This window comes from Anser anser, assembly GCF_964211835.1.
Source record: "Anser anser genome assembly, chromosome: 19".
Taxonomy (NCBI): Eukaryota; Metazoa; Chordata; class Aves; order Anseriformes; family Anatidae; genus Anser; species Anser anser.
The window spans coordinates 14665794-14684237 of record NC_139740.1 but is presented as its reverse complement, the minus strand read 5'-3'; the positions used below and the strand labels follow the sequence as shown (position 1 = coordinate 14684237).

The window sequence follows — 18444 nt, the reverse complement described above, 5'->3', positions numbered from 1 at the left end:
CTGGTTGCCCAGGGCCTCATCCATCCTGGTCTTGTACACCTCCAGGGACGGGGCATCTACAACCTCTCTGGCCAACCTGCTCCTGTGCCTCACCACCCGGTTGAGACTGAAAGGGACCTCTGGGTGTATTTGGTCCAACTCCCCTGCAGTCTCAGTCTTGAGAACTGCACATGTAAAGTATTTTTTCTTTTAAACATTTGAAAAGTAATTCAATAGAAGTATTCAAAACTGGTTTGTCCAAGGACAGCTTTACTCATAGATCCCCTTTCCTCTTCCAGGAAACAGAACTGAGGCTGGTTAAAACTTTACCAGAGATTCTGGCTCTTCAGAGAGACTTAGTGAGGCAATTTCAGAACACTGCTGATGTGAAGCGCTGCACGATCAGAGACTTCCTCAACGAACCCCGCTCAGGTGAGAAGATTCCACCAAAACTGTAAATTAGTGAAACAAAAAGTGCTTTAGAAAGATTGCTTGGATAGTCCAGATGAAAATGAAGGTGAAAACTTCTCTTAAACTTGCAATCTTGAGTCCTTATATTTCCTTTCAACTCCTATCCAAATATACTGGAGGCCTTGATGTTAGAGTTTTTTCTTTAAAAAAGTTAGTGGTTTTAAGAGAATTTAAGCACAAGAGGTAGGGACTCTGCTCAGAGATAGGCAAGATAAATCCCTGAACGCAGCTGTGTGATCGCAGCAGCTTGAATTTCTAAGCTGCTCTAGAGTAAGGGCCTTCCTAAAATGTGTAATAGGTATCCGGCCCTTCTGTTAAGTCAGAAACAGGCATTTTGTGACAACTCCTTTAATTGCACTCAAGTGCAATTACTTCTGTTCTTAAGTACTTATGGAAGATTTCTTAAGGGTCATGCAGACCAAGGATCCATGCAGCCTTGTAGCATGTGCCAAAAGCACTCAATAATGGAAGAATATAAACAAACAGCAAATTACACAATTTGATAACGTTGGAAAACTGTTTAATGTACATTTAAACATTTCTGGTCTGTTTGAACAGTTACCTATGGTTATGTGGTGTGCTTTGAAAATTCTTATATTATTGAGTTTCATGGTGTTGCCAGTAAAAGATATTTCAAGGATTCCTGTTTCTGGTATTGCTCAGATGTGATGAGGGATCTGTTACAGAGGAGAGTTAACGTGTTCCTGTCTGTTTGGAACAAGCTGAGAAGATCGCTGGATACCAATGGTGAGTACCCTTCCCTCACGGCATTGTTTTGTGTGATGGAAATGAGAGAGTGCCTGCTGTCAGACGGGGGTCCTTCAGTACCCTTTGACAGTACAGGTTTCTTCTGTCAGATGCTGAAAATATCCTCCAAACTGACCTCGGCCGTTAAAGGTTAAAAACTGACCTTTGCTGTTAAAGGTTAAAAAGATGTAGGTGCAAATGGAAGAATGTTTCCTACTTGTAGTATTCTCACCTGAACCTGCTTCCTCTAGCACCTACAAGGAACAGAAAGTGTGACCTTTTTCTCGATTTCTCTTGCTGTACTTTCTCCTGACCTGGGTTGGCTCAAGAGAGGCTATTCATCATGGGGCAACCTCTGGGACACCACAAGCAGTCTTCTATGCTTTTTATTTTAGGGGAAATTAAGCTTCCTGAAGGCTACTGCAATGCTGACCTGACCATGGACAGCAAGCTCGAGGTCCTTCTGCCACGTCGACAGGGACTGGGCCTCTGCTCCACAGCCTTAGCCAGTTATCTCATTAGTCTGCACAATGACTTCATCCATTTGGTGAACAAACACACCAAAGAAGATGATAGGTATGTTGCTATTCCAGCCAGGCATTTTTTGTCTCTGTTGTATTACCTGCTCCCACACAGTCTGCTTTCCCTGCTTCATAAAGGCTTGTCACTCTAAATGGAGACAACTTTTTTCCTCTTCTGAAGGTACTCGATCAGTCCATCAGAAGTAGCTGACCTGCACTTGATCAGTTACGAGGTTGAGAGAGACCTGATTCCTCTGATCTTATCCAACTGCCAGTACAGCATGGAGAAGGGTGGGGAGACGTTGCAGCACTTTGATCTGGAGAGAATCCAGCAGCAAGTCATCAGCAAGTTCTTGCAGGGGAAGCCGCTCATCACCCTAACGGTAGGACGAGGCAGCTAGCTATGTTTCTAGGCAGCTAGAAAACATAGCTAGCAGACAACTCGTTGATGTCAGAGCCCTGCAGAGAACTGCAGGCTTGACAACTTATTGGCTGATGTCTGAACCCCTGCGGTCTTTGCTGCAGCCAAACAGACACTGTAGCAGGGTTAGTAAAGTTCTACAACCCTGGGTTTCTCTCCTGACAGGGAATACCTACCCTCGTGTACAGACATGATCGAAATTACGAAGAGCTGTTTAATGATGTCAGGAGTAAGCTGGATCAGGTGGGTTTCTTGCCCTGGAGAAACAGGGCAAGCGTGTGACCCCTGACATGCCAAGAAGTGTCAGGCCCGTCTTCTCGCTTGCCTTGCTCATCTGCTATGAGGGCTCGCTCGCTAATCTGTTCACATGCCTCAAATATGTACACACTGGTTGTCTTTTGTCAGTCAGGATTTACAAAGGAAAGAGATGTAGTTAAGCACTTCCAGTTTCCTAAATCTGGGGCTATGCCCTCATTCCTGACTTCTGCAGATCGAGCAGCAGTAAGGAATGGTTCTAAACTAATACTAGCAACTGCTTTAACTTCATGGTTTTCAGAGTGCTCTTCCCAGTTCTGTTATGAACACGATCAGTGGGGAACTACAGTCTTACAGTGATGTCTGTGATGCTCTGTCTGTCGCTGAAATTACCTTGGGATTCCTGGCCATGGCTGGAGAGAACGCAGAAATGTTTCTGACTGACTACATTGTAAACGTTCTGCAGATGGGTGATCAGACAAACCCTCACGTACTGCAGGTGAGTCCTGAGAGCAAAGCTTGTATTCTTAAAGGATTAAATCTGTACTGGTTTATACTAAATCCAGACAGTTTGACCTCCAAGCCCAGCAAAAGTTCTAATTCAAGCTGAATTAGAATGTGTTAGAATTTCCTCCCCACCATACTTGACAGCAGGGGAGAAAACAATTTTCACTTCCACTGCAACCAGTGTTTACCAGGTGGGAGCATCCAATAGCTCATGATGCTCAGCAGGTTCTTGCAAAACCCTACAGAAGGGTCAAGTGGAGGATGTGTGGAAGGTCAGACTCCTCTCTGCAGATCCCTGCTCTTCTGCCATCACCACCAGGAAGGAGAATACTGAGTTGGGTGCCAGCATAATTCGTTGCAATGCTAAAACTGCGAAAAGGGAAAACTTTCAATAATGAGCCAGCTTTTAGTGACACTGGCTTACTGTGGTGCTGAACGGGATTGAAAATAGCACTTTACTTCTCTAAAGTGGTGATAGGGGAAGGTTTTATCTCCTAATGATGTGTGAAAAGTGGCTTTTTACTGATAGGGGCAAAGGCACTATGCTATGACAAGTATGTGTGGCATAGGGAATGGGAAAATGACAGAGCTTTCATAATGGCCAAGAAAGCTGGATTACTGAAGGCAAAATAGGGAATCAGATGTAAGCATGTAGGCTTTTATACCCATGTTGAAAAGGCTTTATAAACTCCCAACTGCTGGATGAGGCTTTTGTATATACTACTTTGTCATAGTAAGACTGTTTATCAGTGCCCTCATAGAATCATTGAATGGTTTGGGTGGGAAGGGACCTTAAAGGTCACTTAGTTCCAACCTCCTCTACCATGGGCAGGGACATCTCCCACCCGATCAAGTTGCTGTGTCACCCTGCCAGTTAACGTGGCTTCTATTTTAGTGGGCTTCTCTGTTTCTTCTTCTGCAGGGGGATGAACAGGTTCCGAAACATGTTCCTTGCATCCAGTTTCACACTTTGTTTTTCTTTCAGGCCCTCGGACGATGCCATGTAAAGCACAGCATAGCCCTTTGGCAACTTCTCTCTACCCGCAAATCTGAGCAGCTTCTGCGCATCAAAAGGGTAAGATATGATGGCAACCTCAGGGTCTGCTCAGGTGTTTCCTCATCTCTAAGATGAAGTTGCCCAAACATGCTTGGTTCTTTTTTTCTCACTGCATTTTTAGGATCCTTTTGTAGACATCGATGCAGAGTACAAAGCTGATCTCACTCCAGAGATTGCCAAGCTCCTCAACACCTACCTCGTTCACTCAAGGCTTGAAACCTTCCTCCAGGAACTCCATGAAATGATCATCCTGAAGCTTGGACGTGTCAGAAGTGTGGATGAATTCCGACCCCTATGGAGGTAATAGGTTTATGCAGCCCAAAACAACCCACAGTTAGTAATGACTTAAGCTTCTCTGTCTCTGTGAAAACGCTTGTGATGGAAACAATTCCGTTAGCAAATGACTGCTCTGCTGGGCACAAAGCACAAGCATTGATATTAAGGATATGTGGCTATCTGTAGGGCACCCTCCACGTTTCTGGCATGTAAGACTCTTCTGCATCTTACACAAGCTTTTGGAAACAGTGCTGAAATACAGCAGTTGTTGTTCTTGAGTGCTAAACACAGCCACTTCCGTAGTCACTCAGGAGCATGCTTAGTTTTCTACATACACAAGCTTGGTCCTGACAACTTGATTTTGTCTTACTAATATTACTTTGCTCTCTGCTTTCTAGCCTGAAGGAATCACTCATTCCTCTCCTTGATGAAAAAGACTCTGAGTTGGCTGCAGAGCTGCAAGATGCATTCCCAGATGAGATTCTCCTCTCCCATGCTACTGCTACCTGGAAAGCAGCTGCTCTCTTCAAAAGAGAGCATAGAGAAAGCTAAGACTACTAGCACCACTGGGCCGGCCTGGGGCCACTAGTGATTTTTCCTCCTCTTACACCATTTTAGTGCCTCAACAACAGGGTGCAAGTGAGATTCAGGAAGGTCAGGGTTTAATGGGTGTTGTTTTTGTGTTGTGTGTGTTACCTTTCCCCCCATGCCACTTTTTATGCCAATGGGGTGAAGTTTGGATGCCTCCATGCAGCAGCAGAACAGAGTAGAAAGAGAAGGGTGCTCGTTGACGATGGGCAATGACAGGCACTTTTAATAGGCATTTTTCTGCGATCTCCCTGTTTCTTGATACCTGCCAGCACCGGGGTGCTCGCTGTGCTGCTGCCCTTCCCCTGCACAGCTCCCCCGGTGCCGCCGGCCCCTCTGTGCCCCCCTTCGCCCCCCTCAGCACCCCCGGAGCGCCGAGACCGAGGTGGAAAGAGAGAAAAAAGCGAAAACTGCCCCAAAACGAACCGGCTCCCTTCCTGTCTTCACCTCACCCCCCAAGCTGCGGCCTTTCGCCGGGCCGGGGGCCGGCCCCTCCCCGCGGCGCTCCTCAATAAAGCCCCGCTGCAGCTCCTCCCGCCTCCGCCTCCTTCCCCGCCGCGCCGCCATGACGGGGCCGCCGCCGGCCGCCCTGCTCCGCCGCTGGGCACGGTAACGGCGGGGGGGGGGGGCGCCCTGCGCATGCGCCCGGGGAGGGGGGGGGCGGTGGCGGTGGCCATGGCAACCGCGCGGGGCTGCGTGCCCGGGGGGCTCCGGGGCGGGGTAGGCCCAGGCCCAGGCCTCGGGCCCGGGCCGGTGCGGCGGGGCCCTGTTGCGCTCCCGCTCGGTGCGGGCCGGGCCCGGCGGGCTCCCTTTCCCCGCCCAGCCCCCGGGGGCCGCCCGGGAGGCTCCCCCTGCGCTCTGCCCTCTGTAGCCGAGGCTCGTGCGTCCTGGCGGGGCCCGGTCCGGGGCCGCCCGCTCGGTGAGGGGGGGGGAGCGGGGCCTGGGCGCGGGCCGGGCGGGAGGCGGCGCTCACCCCGCGGCTCTGCGCTCCTCCGGCAGCGAGCAGGCCCGGCTGAAGGGCGGCGTGGTGGAGGAGGACACCGAGGAGTGGCAGAAGGAGCCGAGCTTCGCGGGGCTGGAGAGAGTGGGAGGCGTGGACTTGTCTTACGTCAAAGGCGACGACTCGAGGGCCTGCGCTTCCCTCGTCGTTCTCAGCTACCCGGGGCTCGAGGTAACGGCGAGTGAACGGCTGCGCTCCGCAGGGTGGTGCCCAGGCGTGCGGGAGCGCGAGGTGTTTCCTCGGAAGGTTCGCACAAAAGGCCGCTGTCTGCCGTGCCTCTCCGCCTCGCAGGACCTCAGCGAGTTGCCGCGTGTGCTTCACAAAGCCTCCCCCCCCCCCGTGTCCTGCGAGAAGGATAAACAGGAGAGAATAAGTGAGGTTGTAGAGATACCTCTGGGAAGATGTGATGCAAACCGCTGCCAGCTGCAGGAGGTTCATGGGATTACTGGGAACTTCAGAGGCACCGAAGGACAGCCTCAGTATGGGTACAAGTCAGTAAATCAGAAAATACAGTGCTGAGATGTAGGTCGCAGCCAGGCACAGATGACTTTAGCTGGTTTAGGTAGGCGTTAGAAATAGCCAGTCTCAGCCACTACCCAGGAGGGCCATTGTTATTCACTGCCGATCGAGAGAAGAAATTAAAGCATTTGCAGTACTCCTAAGCAGCAGCTGTCCTCTTCGTGAGTTCTTGCTTGGAATCAACTCATAATACAGGGTATAACTTACAGAAACATTCCTAAGACTGCCACAAATTCCACATCCCGTAGTTGTTTATCTTGAATTAATAAAGTTACTTGCCTGTTTCCTAACTTTCAAAATGATGTAAAAGTTACCTTTAAAACCTATAACAAACAGAAATAAAGTTTGATATTGGCCACTGGGATTTTTATGAACCGAATTCCAAATCCATCCTTGATCCTTGACTTACACCGTGTGTACGTTTTTCGTCCTGTCTTAAAGGGTTTGTTTTGGCATCCCTTGCCACTCCCTGCACAGAAACACGAACACCGTTTGATAATGCTTTGTGTGAGCTTTGGGGTCCCCTGCTGCGTATTTGAATAGCTGCTCTCATTTCTTTCTAGGACTTCGCTCTCAAGCAGGGTATGGTAGGGTGATGTCTGGCCGTCTTCTGTCAGCAGTCCATTATCCACCCCTTTCTCTAATGGACTGACACAACCCAATGCCCTTAGCTTTGTAGGAGAGATCCAGAAGCAAAGTATTTGGGAAAAAAACAACAACAAAAAAGTAAAGGACATAAACTAGAAGAGATGTCTGAAAGAGCCAGGAGCTACCCAGAAAAGTCCTGGAGGTCACTGTCTCTGCTCTGTCCCGCTGTACTCCTAGGTGCTGTACGAGGACTGCCAGATGGTGGCCGTGAGTGCCCCGTATGTGGCAGGATTCTTGGCCTTCCGAGAGGTCCCTTTCCTGGTGGAAGCTGTTCACAGAGTTCAGCAGGAGGAGCCCAGGCTCAAACCTCAGGTGTGGCTCATTTCTTTGTCCTAAGCTGAAAAATCACAAAGGCTCTGAGTACTGCTGAGATTGCGCTGCCTAGCAGTTTTCTGCCGGCAGAGCAGAAAGCACAGTGTTGAAGTTTTAATGAGGCAACTATTCCACTTTCTTCAGGGACTAGGGATGCTATTCTGTGTGTAGAACCAGTGAAGAGTGCTGCCAGCCATTAAGAGCTTGTGGCGGTGGGACACTGGTCATTTAAAGTCATATGTAAGCAGCACTGAAGGAAGGAAGATCCTTATGCAGAGGAGTAAAAGTACTGAGACAGACTTCTTCCTCAGAGGGCTAGCATCACTGCATATTGGAGGCTCTCAGTGCACAGAAAATAATGCGTTTTTTTTTTTTTTCAGGTGCTTCTTGTAGATGGGAATGGCCTGCTCCATCACAGAGGTAGGACTGCACTGGAGAGCCCTGCTCTCCCCGTGCTGCCACTTGAGATTCCTGTCTGGTGTTCTGGAGTTACAGTGCCTTGTTGTTGACAGGGTTTGGTGTGGCCTGTCACCTGGGAGTCCTGACAGATCTACCATGCATTGGAGTGGCCAAGAACCTCCTGCAGGTGGATGGTTTGGCCAGGGATGAGCTGCACAGAGAGCAGGTGAGGCTAGGCTGGGAATTATTTCCACTCTTTAATATCCCTAGACAATTAGCGCAGTCGCATTCAAGTAATTTCTCACCGACTGTGTGTTTCTGTGCCCTAGATCCGTTCCTTGCAGAGAGGAGGAGATACATTCCCACTGACAGGCACTTCAGGGAATGTCCTTGGTATGGTAAGCTGCAGGGAGTTCTGCTTGGCCACCAAGTCTTCCAGCTTTGTGTAGCTGTGAGCACTGGAGGATGTTGTCACTGTAGTGGGACTGGTCTTGGTGACGTTAGTTCAGGCAGACAAGGTCTGAATGGGTGACCAGTAGCGCCGATTTCCCTTTTCTGTCAACTCAGACACCAGTGGAAAGAGTTGGTGGTTCAGGTGTTGGGTATATTCATGTGCATGGTTATGGCACCCTGTTCATGAACCACGGTCAAGGAGAGGTGCCACTTCTGTAGCAGCTTACCAGGATGCAATACAAAAGCATTTGACTCAGAAGAGTGCTGCACAGGAAATGGGCAGGTGTAAGAAACTTCCTCCGTCTGGTGTTATGTTAACACAGTCTGTATTAGCAAGTCTCATTGCTTCCCAGAGCTGTGTGAGGCATCTGGGGAAGGGTCACGAGTGTCCAAAAGGGCAAACAGTCCCTGTGAGATGACTGTGCAGCAGAGGATCAAGGAGGTTGGGAGCTAGCAAACACAGACCCAGCAGCCCACCCTCTGAAGACAACTGGCTGGCCTATAATTCATCTGCCACGTTGTATTTGTTTGAAATAAGCCTCTTAAGTATTTGATCTCTCTTGTTTCTGAATGCACAGGCCCTGCGTAGCTGCAACAGCTCTAAGCCCCTTTATATCTCTGTGGGCCACAGGGTGTGCCTGGAGACAGCTGTGCGTCTGGTCCAGTCCTGCTGCAGGTACCGGATCCCGGAGCCCATCCGCCAGGTACAGAAGCAGGGGAGCTGAGGAAGGGGAGTGCAGATGTGGGGTAGGGGAGCAGGCAGGCAGGTAGGTAGTGGGGGGACATGATAGCTGCGGATGCCAAGCCTGTGGTGATGTTTCGGAGCCTCAGTTTGCCGCCCGTCTGTAACTGACAGTTCTGCAGTGGGCACCCTTCTTGCTGGCCTGTCCTCCCCGGCCTGTTGTATTGCTGTTTATGTGGTGGTGAGGTGATCGTCCTCCCTTCTTCCTTGCTTGTTCTTCTGACGCAGTGCTGAGAAGTGCACACAACCCTCACTGCAGACCTAGCTTGACAGATTTCTCGGTTCCTCTCTGCAGGCAACTTCTGTGATGCTGATGTTAATACAGAGGAGCTGGAAACGCAGCTTTCCTGGTGCTGTGAGCCTAGCACAGACTGCAGTGCTGCTCCTCTGGGCTTTTCCTCGCTACTGCACTCCACAAGGAACTGCGGGCTCTGGGACAGCAGGCAGCCAGTAGGTGACAGCACTGGATCACATTCAGTGAGCCGCAGCTGCCACCGAGGCTCTGCTTCAGACTAATTAAATCACAGCAGGGCTTGAGAAAGGGGTCTGGAGAAGTGTAAAAGCCTCTGGGACTTCTAGCCTGACAAGTGCTTCCCTTCTCAGGGTCACCCTGCTGTTAGCGGGTGGGCCTGACCCAGTGGCTGCTCAGGGAGCAGGGCCTCTTCAGATGTCCCTGTTTGTAACGTTGCCCTGGAACACGCAGGTCACGTTGCTACACCTCCGTGCTTGTCAGGCGTGGGGCCACCTTTGCTCTGCAGCTCCTCAGAGCAGCACTGAGAAGATCCTGCTGAGGGCTGTTAACGCAGTCTCTGCACACGGGGTCTTCTCCTTGGCACCACAGTGTTTCCTGAAAGCGGAGTATCGAGTCTATAGTTATAAAAAAGACAAAAATCTAACGCCTTAAAGCAAAACAAACCTTGAAGCATCCATTCCAGAACTAGAGTTTCTGATCTCATAAACCACTACCTGCCAGACGGGAGTAGGCTGATAGATCTTCTTATGTAACCTCTTCCAGCAAGGGACAGATGCCTCCGCAGAGCTGTAAGCTAGCTCTGCAGTTCAGCAGTGCTCAGAGGAAAGGGGAAAAGCATTCCCTTTGGAAACAAAAAGGTGTCTTGGAGGTTTTCATCACCTTCATTTCATTTCCAGCTTTCTCCAGTGTTTGTCTATGTTCCGAGACTCCTCCAGTCCTCTAACTATGACCTTTATTTAAAGTGATGGAATGAGGTGTTGTCACGTTCCTTACGGAGAGGCTAGAAATCGAGAAGGGTGTGTGTTTAGTGTAGAGGCAGAGGAGGGGCAGGAGGTAATGGTGTTTAAACCTTTCCACGGGACTTTTCCCACCACACTTCTGTGTAGTAACTTATAGATTTTGATGCAGGGCAGTGGGGAGTTCTGGCTTGGGTGATCTTTTTGCTACGGGATCTCTCCGTGACAGGCTTGCAGATCTGGCGGGTGATGTGCTTACAGCTTTCCCAGTGTCCAGTGAGAGACTTCTGGAATATTAGCCCTTAGTTGGTGAGTTCTGGTAGCCCTAGAAGTGTAATGCTCTCCAGATAACTCAGCTGGCAGTACCTTTTTGAGGCTGTGTTTACGGCTTGGATGAACGCAGTGCTGCGCTGCAGCGTGTGTAATACTGTCGACTGTTGTGGGAACTTAAACCTTCCACTTTCCAAGAGGTATGGCTGGCCAGTCTGTGTAGGGTGTGTTGTGCTTCTTGGGCATGAAACTGCATCTTCACAGTAATCAGAAGCAGTTTGATTTGCATTCAGCCCACGATGTGGTTGTGTTGCCAAAGGAACTGTGGCTGTGATGCAGGTGAGAGGGGCGATCTTTCAGAGAAAGCAGAGGGAGGTTCATTATCACCTACGTACGTATTTACTTCTGTTTAGTACTTCTTCCATGTGCAAGGCTGAACTGGGAGAATATCGTTTGCAGAGGGGCGATCCCTCCACCCAGCCAGCTGGTGAGGTTTTGAGGCAGACTTGGTCCTTTCAAGCTAACCAGACAAAGGTATTGAGATAGGCAGAAGCTGTCATCCCAGAAAAATAAACAAAGCGTTTAAACTGAGCGGCACTGGAACCAACAGCAAGCCCTCCTGAGAGCAACCACTCTTGCCTGCTTCTGGCAGAGGTCAGAAGCCCTCTCCAGTGTTTGCCCACGCTCCGAGCCTGCTCAGACCCAGGATCCACACGCACAGTGTGGAATCAGAAGCTTTTAACACTCCGTCTGATGAGGATTGCTCTGGGACAGATTCTTCTGCTCTTGCTTCCTCAGCTTCCTGGCTGGCTGCACACCAGCCTCCAGCTCACTTGATGATCCTTTTAGCTGCAGCTGGCGGCTTGCCCAGCTGGTTCCTGCTGGCTCAGGATGTGGCTGCTGGGGCAGCCTGATGTTACTCCAGCCCACCAAGGAGGACAGAAATCAGCCTGGCCACAGCTGTGGGTTTCTGCAGGTCACATCATGTGCGGTATTAAATACTTATTAATGCAAAACTGAAAAATAAGCCATCATCCCTCTTCTCCCTGTGAATAGCTCCTGCTGCCCTGCAGGGAAATCAGTCGCTGATATCCTGAAATTCTTACTCCCCTGAGATGTAGCCCCCCAATAGAAGCTTGCTGCTCACCGCTGCCCCTCATAAAATAGGCAAAGCAACAATTCCAGACCGTAATGCCAACACTAGTCCCTGCTGAAAATAGAAACAATCTGTGAGGATTATTACAGGACAGTTATCCATCTTATTGATTAGCCTCTTGGTTAATACGCTGGGTTAAGCTGTCTCTCAGCGCTGTGTTAGGAGTGAGGACTGGCCGGTAACTTGCCACCTAATCAAGCATTAGCTTATGTTATCAGTAGAATGAATTCAGGGGGTTTTCTTCCCTAGAAAAATAGTTTGTAGATCTGACTCTTGCTACCTTGGTCTCCCAGTAGGGACTCTATTGAACAACCTCTTTCCCTCGTTATAAAATACATCACGTAATCGCTTATCCTGAAGAGTGATCAAAGTTATTTGTCAGTTCAGTTATGAAACTGTCCAATTATAGAGAGAAGGGAAAAAAATCTCCCAAACAAACCACCCCTTATGTAACCACGTTTCATTCTCGAGCTCGCAGATTTGTTAAGCAGTTGTGGAGCTGCATTTCCAGCAGTAAGCTGGCAGAGTCTCCACCTGAGACGCCTGACTGGGAGCTGCAGGGGGGGAAGGATGGGGAGCTCGTTGGGGCATGGGAGAGACTCTTCAGAAGTATAGCATAGTGATGAGAGTAGAAAATGCTTCAAGGACAGCCACTGGGGATGCGCTAACCCACTTTATTAGCATGATCATCATATTCTGTGAAGCTTTTCCAGCTGGGAAGGTCACAGACTGCTTTTTAAGTGGAGAGAGAGACTCTGTCTTTGAGGTGGGGCACAGCAGCTGTTCTAAAATGTCACAGGCTAACAGTGTTTTTGAGAAAGAAAGTTTCTGAAAAAGAAAAAAAAAAACGTTGAGGGAATGTTAAAATCAAAGTTACCAAGAGACCAGGATCCGGGTGCTTGTAATGGCATCCGAAAGTCTTACACTAATATGGAGTAGCACTGGAAAGCTGAACAGTAATACCAGCAATACTTCAAGGCAACAAGAACATCCAGTAAATGTTCAGCAACGCCTTCTATAGCTCTTGGGATTTCTCTTGGTGTTCTTGCCCAGCTCTGACCACGTGCTGTCTTGCACTGCTGATAAGACACAGCACTCTAGTTCTCCAGGTGAGCTCGGGGTTCATGTCACAGGAGAGTATATCAGAAATCATAGAATCATAGAATCATAGAATATCCTGAGTTGGAAGGGACCCTTAAGGATCATCAAGTCCAACTCTTGATACCGCACAGGTCTACCCAAAAGTTCAGACCATGTGACTAAGTGCACAGTCCAATCTCTTCTTAAATTCAGACAGGCTCGGTGCAGTGACCACTTCCCTGGGGAGCCTGTTCCAGTGGAAGGAATGGAAATGAAAAATGGAAAGGAGGAACTGGATACTTGCATGAGGAGGGGCTTGATGAGGTTTGGTGATGGCTCTGAGATCAACTTCAAGGAAGAGGGCAGTAAACCATGAATTTGGTAGAGTCTCAACGTTACATCTTTCGTCTGTGGCCCCAGGAGGGGTCGTACTGGAAAGCAGAGCGTGTAGCACTGTTGCGGTCTGGGGTGTAAACTGCTCCTGTTGTCTTCCTTGGCAGCTTTGCTTTTGGACTCACAAGCTAGGACAGTGTCAAAGGTGTGTCAGTCACTTGCCTCGCATCTGCTGCCAAGAAGTGGTAGAGCCAAGAGTGTGCTTGTGCCTCGTCTCTGTTTGCTTTTACAGGATGTTTTTACCTGCTTTAGCCACGTAATTACCATCACACAGCCAGCCCACCAGGCGCAAAGGCAGGATGAGCCAAGCTCATGCCTAGGGAAAAGGATATGCAGCAGACAAGTGGCGTGCTTCTCCATCTGTTACTTCGTGATACAACTGCTGGAACAGAGGAAGTAAAGGGATGGGTACAAGAATGGGCAATGCCAGCTTCTCTCGTTTCATCCCATGTCATCTTGACAACTTGCCTGCTGCATTGCTATATTCCCAACTCTTCACAGCCCCCTCCGTAGCCTTGTTCCCCCTCTTAATTTTCCTTAAGTTTCCTGTGGAGGGGACAGCCACATTTCTCAGCTGATTAGTGACCAGAAAAGCTAATTCTTTGTGAACATCACAGTGTCACAGCTGTAAAGACCATGGATGATCTTGGAATGCTCTGAGCCTGAAGGCTGCAGCCTGACCTGCCTGAAATGCCATTGGGAGTCCCTGTTAGCATAGTCCCAGGACACAACTTCTGTTTCACTGTGTAAACAGTGAAGGTCATTGCAGCAGAGTCCGTGAGGCATTCCGCAGCCCCAAGAAAAGTCAATAAAATGCTCCAGTATTTCCCTAACTTTTGAGGAGACCGTGCTCTTAATTTCTATCAAGTCTATTCCATCTCTCATCAGTGGGCCTGGACTCCAGGTTCCAAGCTATTGCTGGGAAAGGCCCATGGAGGAGCCTGGCTGCTCATTATACTTTCCTGCATTGCATTCAGACGTGCCTGCATATGGAAGAAGACATTTAGGTCGGTTCACCGGATGAAAACACCAGAGCACTCTCAGACTCCTGTGTCTCCTTCAGCCTGGCTCTCCTGCCAGGGTTCATGAAAGGGGAGTTGCAGCTCTGGCACAGAGACGAGACACAATGGAAAAGCAGCCCATCACATCAGCAACTCTCCCTTTGCCAGTGAACAATTCTTACCTAGCCTCTGGAAATTCTTGCTGGCCTGTCACATCCCTAGATGACCAGGAGGGCATCTTAGGAGCTGTTCAGTGTAGGTGTAAGGTGAGGGATTCCTGCTGGGTCAGTGCTTGCTGCAGGAAGGCTCACTGCAGTGTGAGCTGGAAACCCGTGCTAATGCATCCTCTGGGTCTTGTAGAAGCCTTTGGTGAGGGATGACTCCACACATCTGAGCTGCAATAGGGATTTACTGAGGAAGCTCAGTCTGGTTCCTGCTCTGGCTGTTCATCCTGCCGTGCTTGTGGTAGGGTGAGAGCTGAGCAGACTTTAGGCATGGGCGGGCAGGAACTGTCTGAACCCAGTGTCTCCTGCATGCTCAGCGTCGCCTCCTTGCTCCTCTGAGAAGTGAAGGGGCAGACAGGAAGGGTTCAGAGACTGTCATTTCTCTTTCTGAAATGGACTGTACTCCAGTAGGGCTGCTCGGTCCAGGACCCTCTCTTTCTTTGTCTCAAGTCTTCACCCTCCCAAGCAGCTTACAGTGAGGCACAAAAAACAACCAAGGACAGAAGCGCACAGGCTGCTTTTTGCCAGGCAGTCACAGAAGGGCTAGTTATGATGCACTGGCATTAGGATGTGCAGGGGCACACTGAGACAACTATGGGGAGACACCAAACAGCCTGATCAATCCCTTTTCACTCATTTTCCTCCTTTATTCCAGGCTGACATTAGATCGAGGGAGTATATTCGGAAGCAGATGTGTTCACCAGTGAAGGTCCCGTCTTCTGGGCCAGAGAGGTAGGTGTGTGGGCAGCCCGAGCAGCTGCCTCTCCAAATGGGATCTGCTCATGTAATGATCTTCAGTAATGGCATTAAAGGGACAGGCCGGGTAACAAGGTGAGCTGAAGTGACATCAGGACATATGTTGCCTCCATAAAGGGTGATTTCTGGTGGTTGTAGCCATGCTACTTCACACGTTTTTTCTGCAGAGCACCGTGTCCTAGGCTGGGGAAGGTCACTGGGGATTTGATCTGTTTCCGGCACCCATGATAAGCAAAGAACTAACGCCCACAGGTGTGACATGAGGGTGAACAGAAATATCCTGCAGGGAGCTGGTTTCTGTTCCCAGAAGATGAGGGGAGGGTCAGACAGCCCCACTCTTACATAATGTAGGCCAATGGCTGCTCTTAAACGGTACAAATCCATGGCAAGTCCACTGGTGCGTAGGAGTTCCTCATGTCATGAAAAGGCTGCGCTGCCTCTTCAGCACTGTTCATGGGAGTTTGTTGTTGAGTTGCCTCAGACCCACACTGATACCGGGTTGGACAGGTAGCAGATAGCACTGCCTGAAGAGCTACTTCAGGACGAATGAAGTGTGTCAGAACCCAAAACCCGCTCTGCTCTGAGGGTCATGCTGGACCAGAAAGAGTGAAGAATGAAGGTTGCTGGTGGCAGCAGTCAGGGATTACTTGCGCTGACTTGAGGCAGCTCTTACAGATTCATTAGGACACTTGGCCAGTGAAACTCATCATGCTCTGCTCAGCTCCTGTGTCCTGAAAAATGCATCCAGAAACAAAAGATGAGTCTGTTCTTGTAGTAGTGTTGCACAGTGTGGCCAGGCTATGGGGGGTAGCCCTGTGCGGTACCAGGCCACATGTCCCCCATTTGTGCTGGTGCTTCATGCTGATGCTGAAGCTTACACAAAGGCTAGCTGGTTTTGGAGCCTGTGCAGCAGAAACACCAAAGTCATCCCATGTATGTGACGTAGTAGATTGTCTTTTTGGTTTCTTTCTTTTATTTTTATTTTTTTATTTTTTTTAAGTCTGTAATCCTTTCTGGTTTTTGCTCCTTGCAGAAAAGAGAAGGCTGAACTGGATGATTAATCTCATGCCAGAAGAAACTGCAAGGCCTCTTCTTCACTGAACGCAAGACTGTGGTTCTGCAGAGGGCAGCAGCCGAGTGCCACCCGTGGGCAGAGCAGCACAAGGCTGTGTTGGTCGGGACAACGCCAGCCACTGTGCACTCCTCTGGTAGACAGGCAAACCAGCCTCTGTTAAGGATGTTGCTCGATGTTTAGAGCATATTTCTCATGGTTGGTTTTGAAGCGCTGTAAATACATGTGTTCACTTTCTACAACTTACTTGAGTACTCAGGTAGTTGCAGGAGGTGATTTACAAGGAGATGTTGGGGCACTCAACACAGTTACTATCAAGCTCCAAAGCTGGCCTTTGGCTCCCACCACTCCTCTGGGACAGGGACTTCCCTTCTTGGCATTTTTCATTTTTGGAACGCCTTCCACCCAGTCCCTGCAGCCTGTTCTCTCACCCTCACTTTGCACGTCTCTGGGGAACAGAAGCCCAGTATGCAGCTCCGGCTGGTCCTGACAGACGGGCAGAGGACTCCGTGTTTCAGGTGGGCGTGTGACTCACGAGGGAGGGGACGGAGCCAACAGTCTGCTGTGTATTTTGGAAGAGGCTTGGTGGTCTGAGCTCCAGTACCTGAGAAGCTTTCTGTCTGTTTGGTGTCACTGGCTTCTGCGTGCCTGCTGCCGTGGTGCCATGCGGCAGTACCAGACCTTGGTGGCTGTGTGCGAATCATTGTTTGTGCTGGGCACATGGTGCTCTAGTGTTGCTGGTCGTGCTGTGAAATTGCTCTGCATTGCTGCTGAAGCACAATTCAGATACAAGGGCATTACGAGACGCAGACTTGCTTGGTGTTACTGTGAGCCTCCCCACAGTGCCTGAGACAGGGCTCACGGTGCAGACCAGCGCTTCCCGAAGAAAAGACCGTCTTGGGGGAACGGAGAGTTTCTCATTGCAGAGAATGAGGAAAGAAGTCCTTACTAATACACAAATCAGTCAGGGTGGTCAGATCCCCAGCCTGGATTTTTGCAGCCTGAGTGGACCAGGAGCACTTGTGTCAGGTCAGGAGGGAAGCTCTCTGTAACCAGCACACTTGGACCAACACCCACCAGTTAAGCCTTTGTGAAGCTTTGCATTAACAGCAGAGCACAGAACAAACAGTTTCTATCCCTGAATCAATACAGCTGGCCTAGTCCAATTTGCCAGGCTAAAGCTTTTCCTCCAGAGGTGTGGGTTCTTGGTTGTATTCAGCAGTTTATTCTTGACCATTTCTGAAGAACAATAGGAGCAAGTACATCAGCGCTTGAACACAGCCCAAACTGTGGTATGTGGATGTAAAAAACCATGCCTGTGTAAGATTCCAGCCTAAAGAGAAAAAAGGCCATTTTCCCGGGGCTGCTCAGGGTCAGGACTCCTGTGGTTGGTGTTCAATGCTGCTGAGCACTTTGCTTTTGCATAAATTCATCTTGCAGCTTTTGTTGCTCGTGTCTCACCTCCACCTCCGTCTCGGTGGTGTTCTGGGGACAAAGGACATTCAGCCTGTGTGGCACGTCTGTGCAGCGTCTGCTAGATCAGAGTACACCTGAGTCACCTCTGTAACCCGGGTGGGAAAAAGGGAGGAGGTAATGGGCCGGGCACCCCCAGGGCCTGCTCTGGGGAGCTCTGTTGGACAGGTCCCCAGGAGCGTTGAAAAGGGGGATTGGCAGCACTCAGTCTCTGACGGTTCTGGTCCCTGCACTTACCCCCCCCCCCCCCCAAAAAAAAAAACAAAAAAAAACCCTGTGCTGATTCGTGTGTTTTAAAGACACAAGCAGCTGAAGTTTTCAAACCTTGTGAAGGAGCGTACTGTCTCCTGGGAAGCCTCAAAGCCTTTTTCACATGGGAGTTTGTTACGTGGGTGGACAGAGACCGGGAAGGAAAGAAAAAGACACAGCGGAACTGTGCTCCTTTGATCCCTGTGCTGTGTGTAGGATCAGAGGGATCCCTGTGCCCAGCGGGGAGGGGTGAGAGGAAGCATTTGGCTCTGTCTGACCCCAACTTTGGCAGGGGGCAGAGGAGCAGCATCCGGGGGGCAATCCTTCCCTGCTGACGGGACGAGGGCACTGCTCTCGTGTTGCTCCCAGCACCGCAGATGCGATGCCACTTCAGTGCTACCGTCCGCCCATCTCGAGGGAGCGGCGTGGAGGCAGAGCTTCCCGGCGAGCGGCCCCACGGTAGCGCTGATGCCAGCTTGAGAAACGAGTGGAACAACCGAGTGCCCTGGGAGCAGCCTGCCCTGCTGCCCCCGCCTCGCTTGGCCTCCGAACAACGCGTGAGGATGCCCAGAGCTGCCAGACAGCTCCGCTGGCCCGGCCAAAACACCTGTCACAGGTGGGGTGTGGAGGAGCTGGGGCCTGGCCACGGCTTGCCAATGGGCCTTA

At 50.2% G+C, this 18444-nt stretch overlaps 2 protein-coding genes across 13 annotated transcripts in view; both read left to right on the top strand.

Moving 5' to 3' along the window:
- RNF213 (ring finger protein 213) overlaps window positions 1-5353 on the top strand; it is a 53128-nt gene extending 47775 nt beyond the window's left edge. For all 4 annotated transcript variants that reach the window (XM_083804963.1, XM_083804965.1, XM_083804964.1 and 1 more), the window contains 9 exons: window positions 279-411; window positions 1114-1197; window positions 1593-1773; window positions 1900-2101; window positions 2305-2382; window positions 2696-2893; window positions 3887-3976; window positions 4080-4258; window positions 4633-5353. In XM_083804963.1, the coding sequence (XP_083661089.1) occupies window positions 279-411; window positions 1114-1197; window positions 1593-1773; window positions 1900-2101; window positions 2305-2382; window positions 2696-2893; window positions 3887-3976; window positions 4080-4258; window positions 4633-4786 (1299 nt within the window). In that variant the 3' untranslated portion in view covers window positions 4787-5353. The remainder of the gene's footprint in view (window positions 1-278; window positions 412-1113; window positions 1198-1592; window positions 1774-1899; window positions 2102-2304; window positions 2383-2695; window positions 2894-3886; window positions 3977-4079; window positions 4259-4632) is intronic.
- Window positions 5307-16664, top strand: ENDOV (endonuclease V). 9 transcript variants are annotated; one of them, XM_083804999.1, is made up of 10 exons: window positions 5307-5431; window positions 5822-5993; window positions 7167-7301; window positions 7682-7721; window positions 7814-7926; window positions 8030-8098; window positions 8785-8857; window positions 9191-9345; window positions 14884-14960; window positions 16018-16664. In XM_083804999.1, exons 1-10 carry the CDS (start codon window positions 5388-5390, stop codon window positions 16043-16045), a joined length of 906 nt encoding a protein of 301 aa, XP_083661125.1. In that variant the 5' UTR covers window positions 5307-5387; the 3' UTR covers window positions 16046-16664. The 9 variants fall into 9 exon arrangements, 8 of the variants coding, with proteins under 8 accessions (XP_083661125.1, XP_083661124.1, XP_083661127.1 ...); XM_083804998.1 differs by having other exon boundaries at window positions 8732-8857; XR_014573926.1 differs by lacking the exon at window positions 9191-9345.
- Window positions 16665-18444: the final 1780 nt, after the last annotated feature.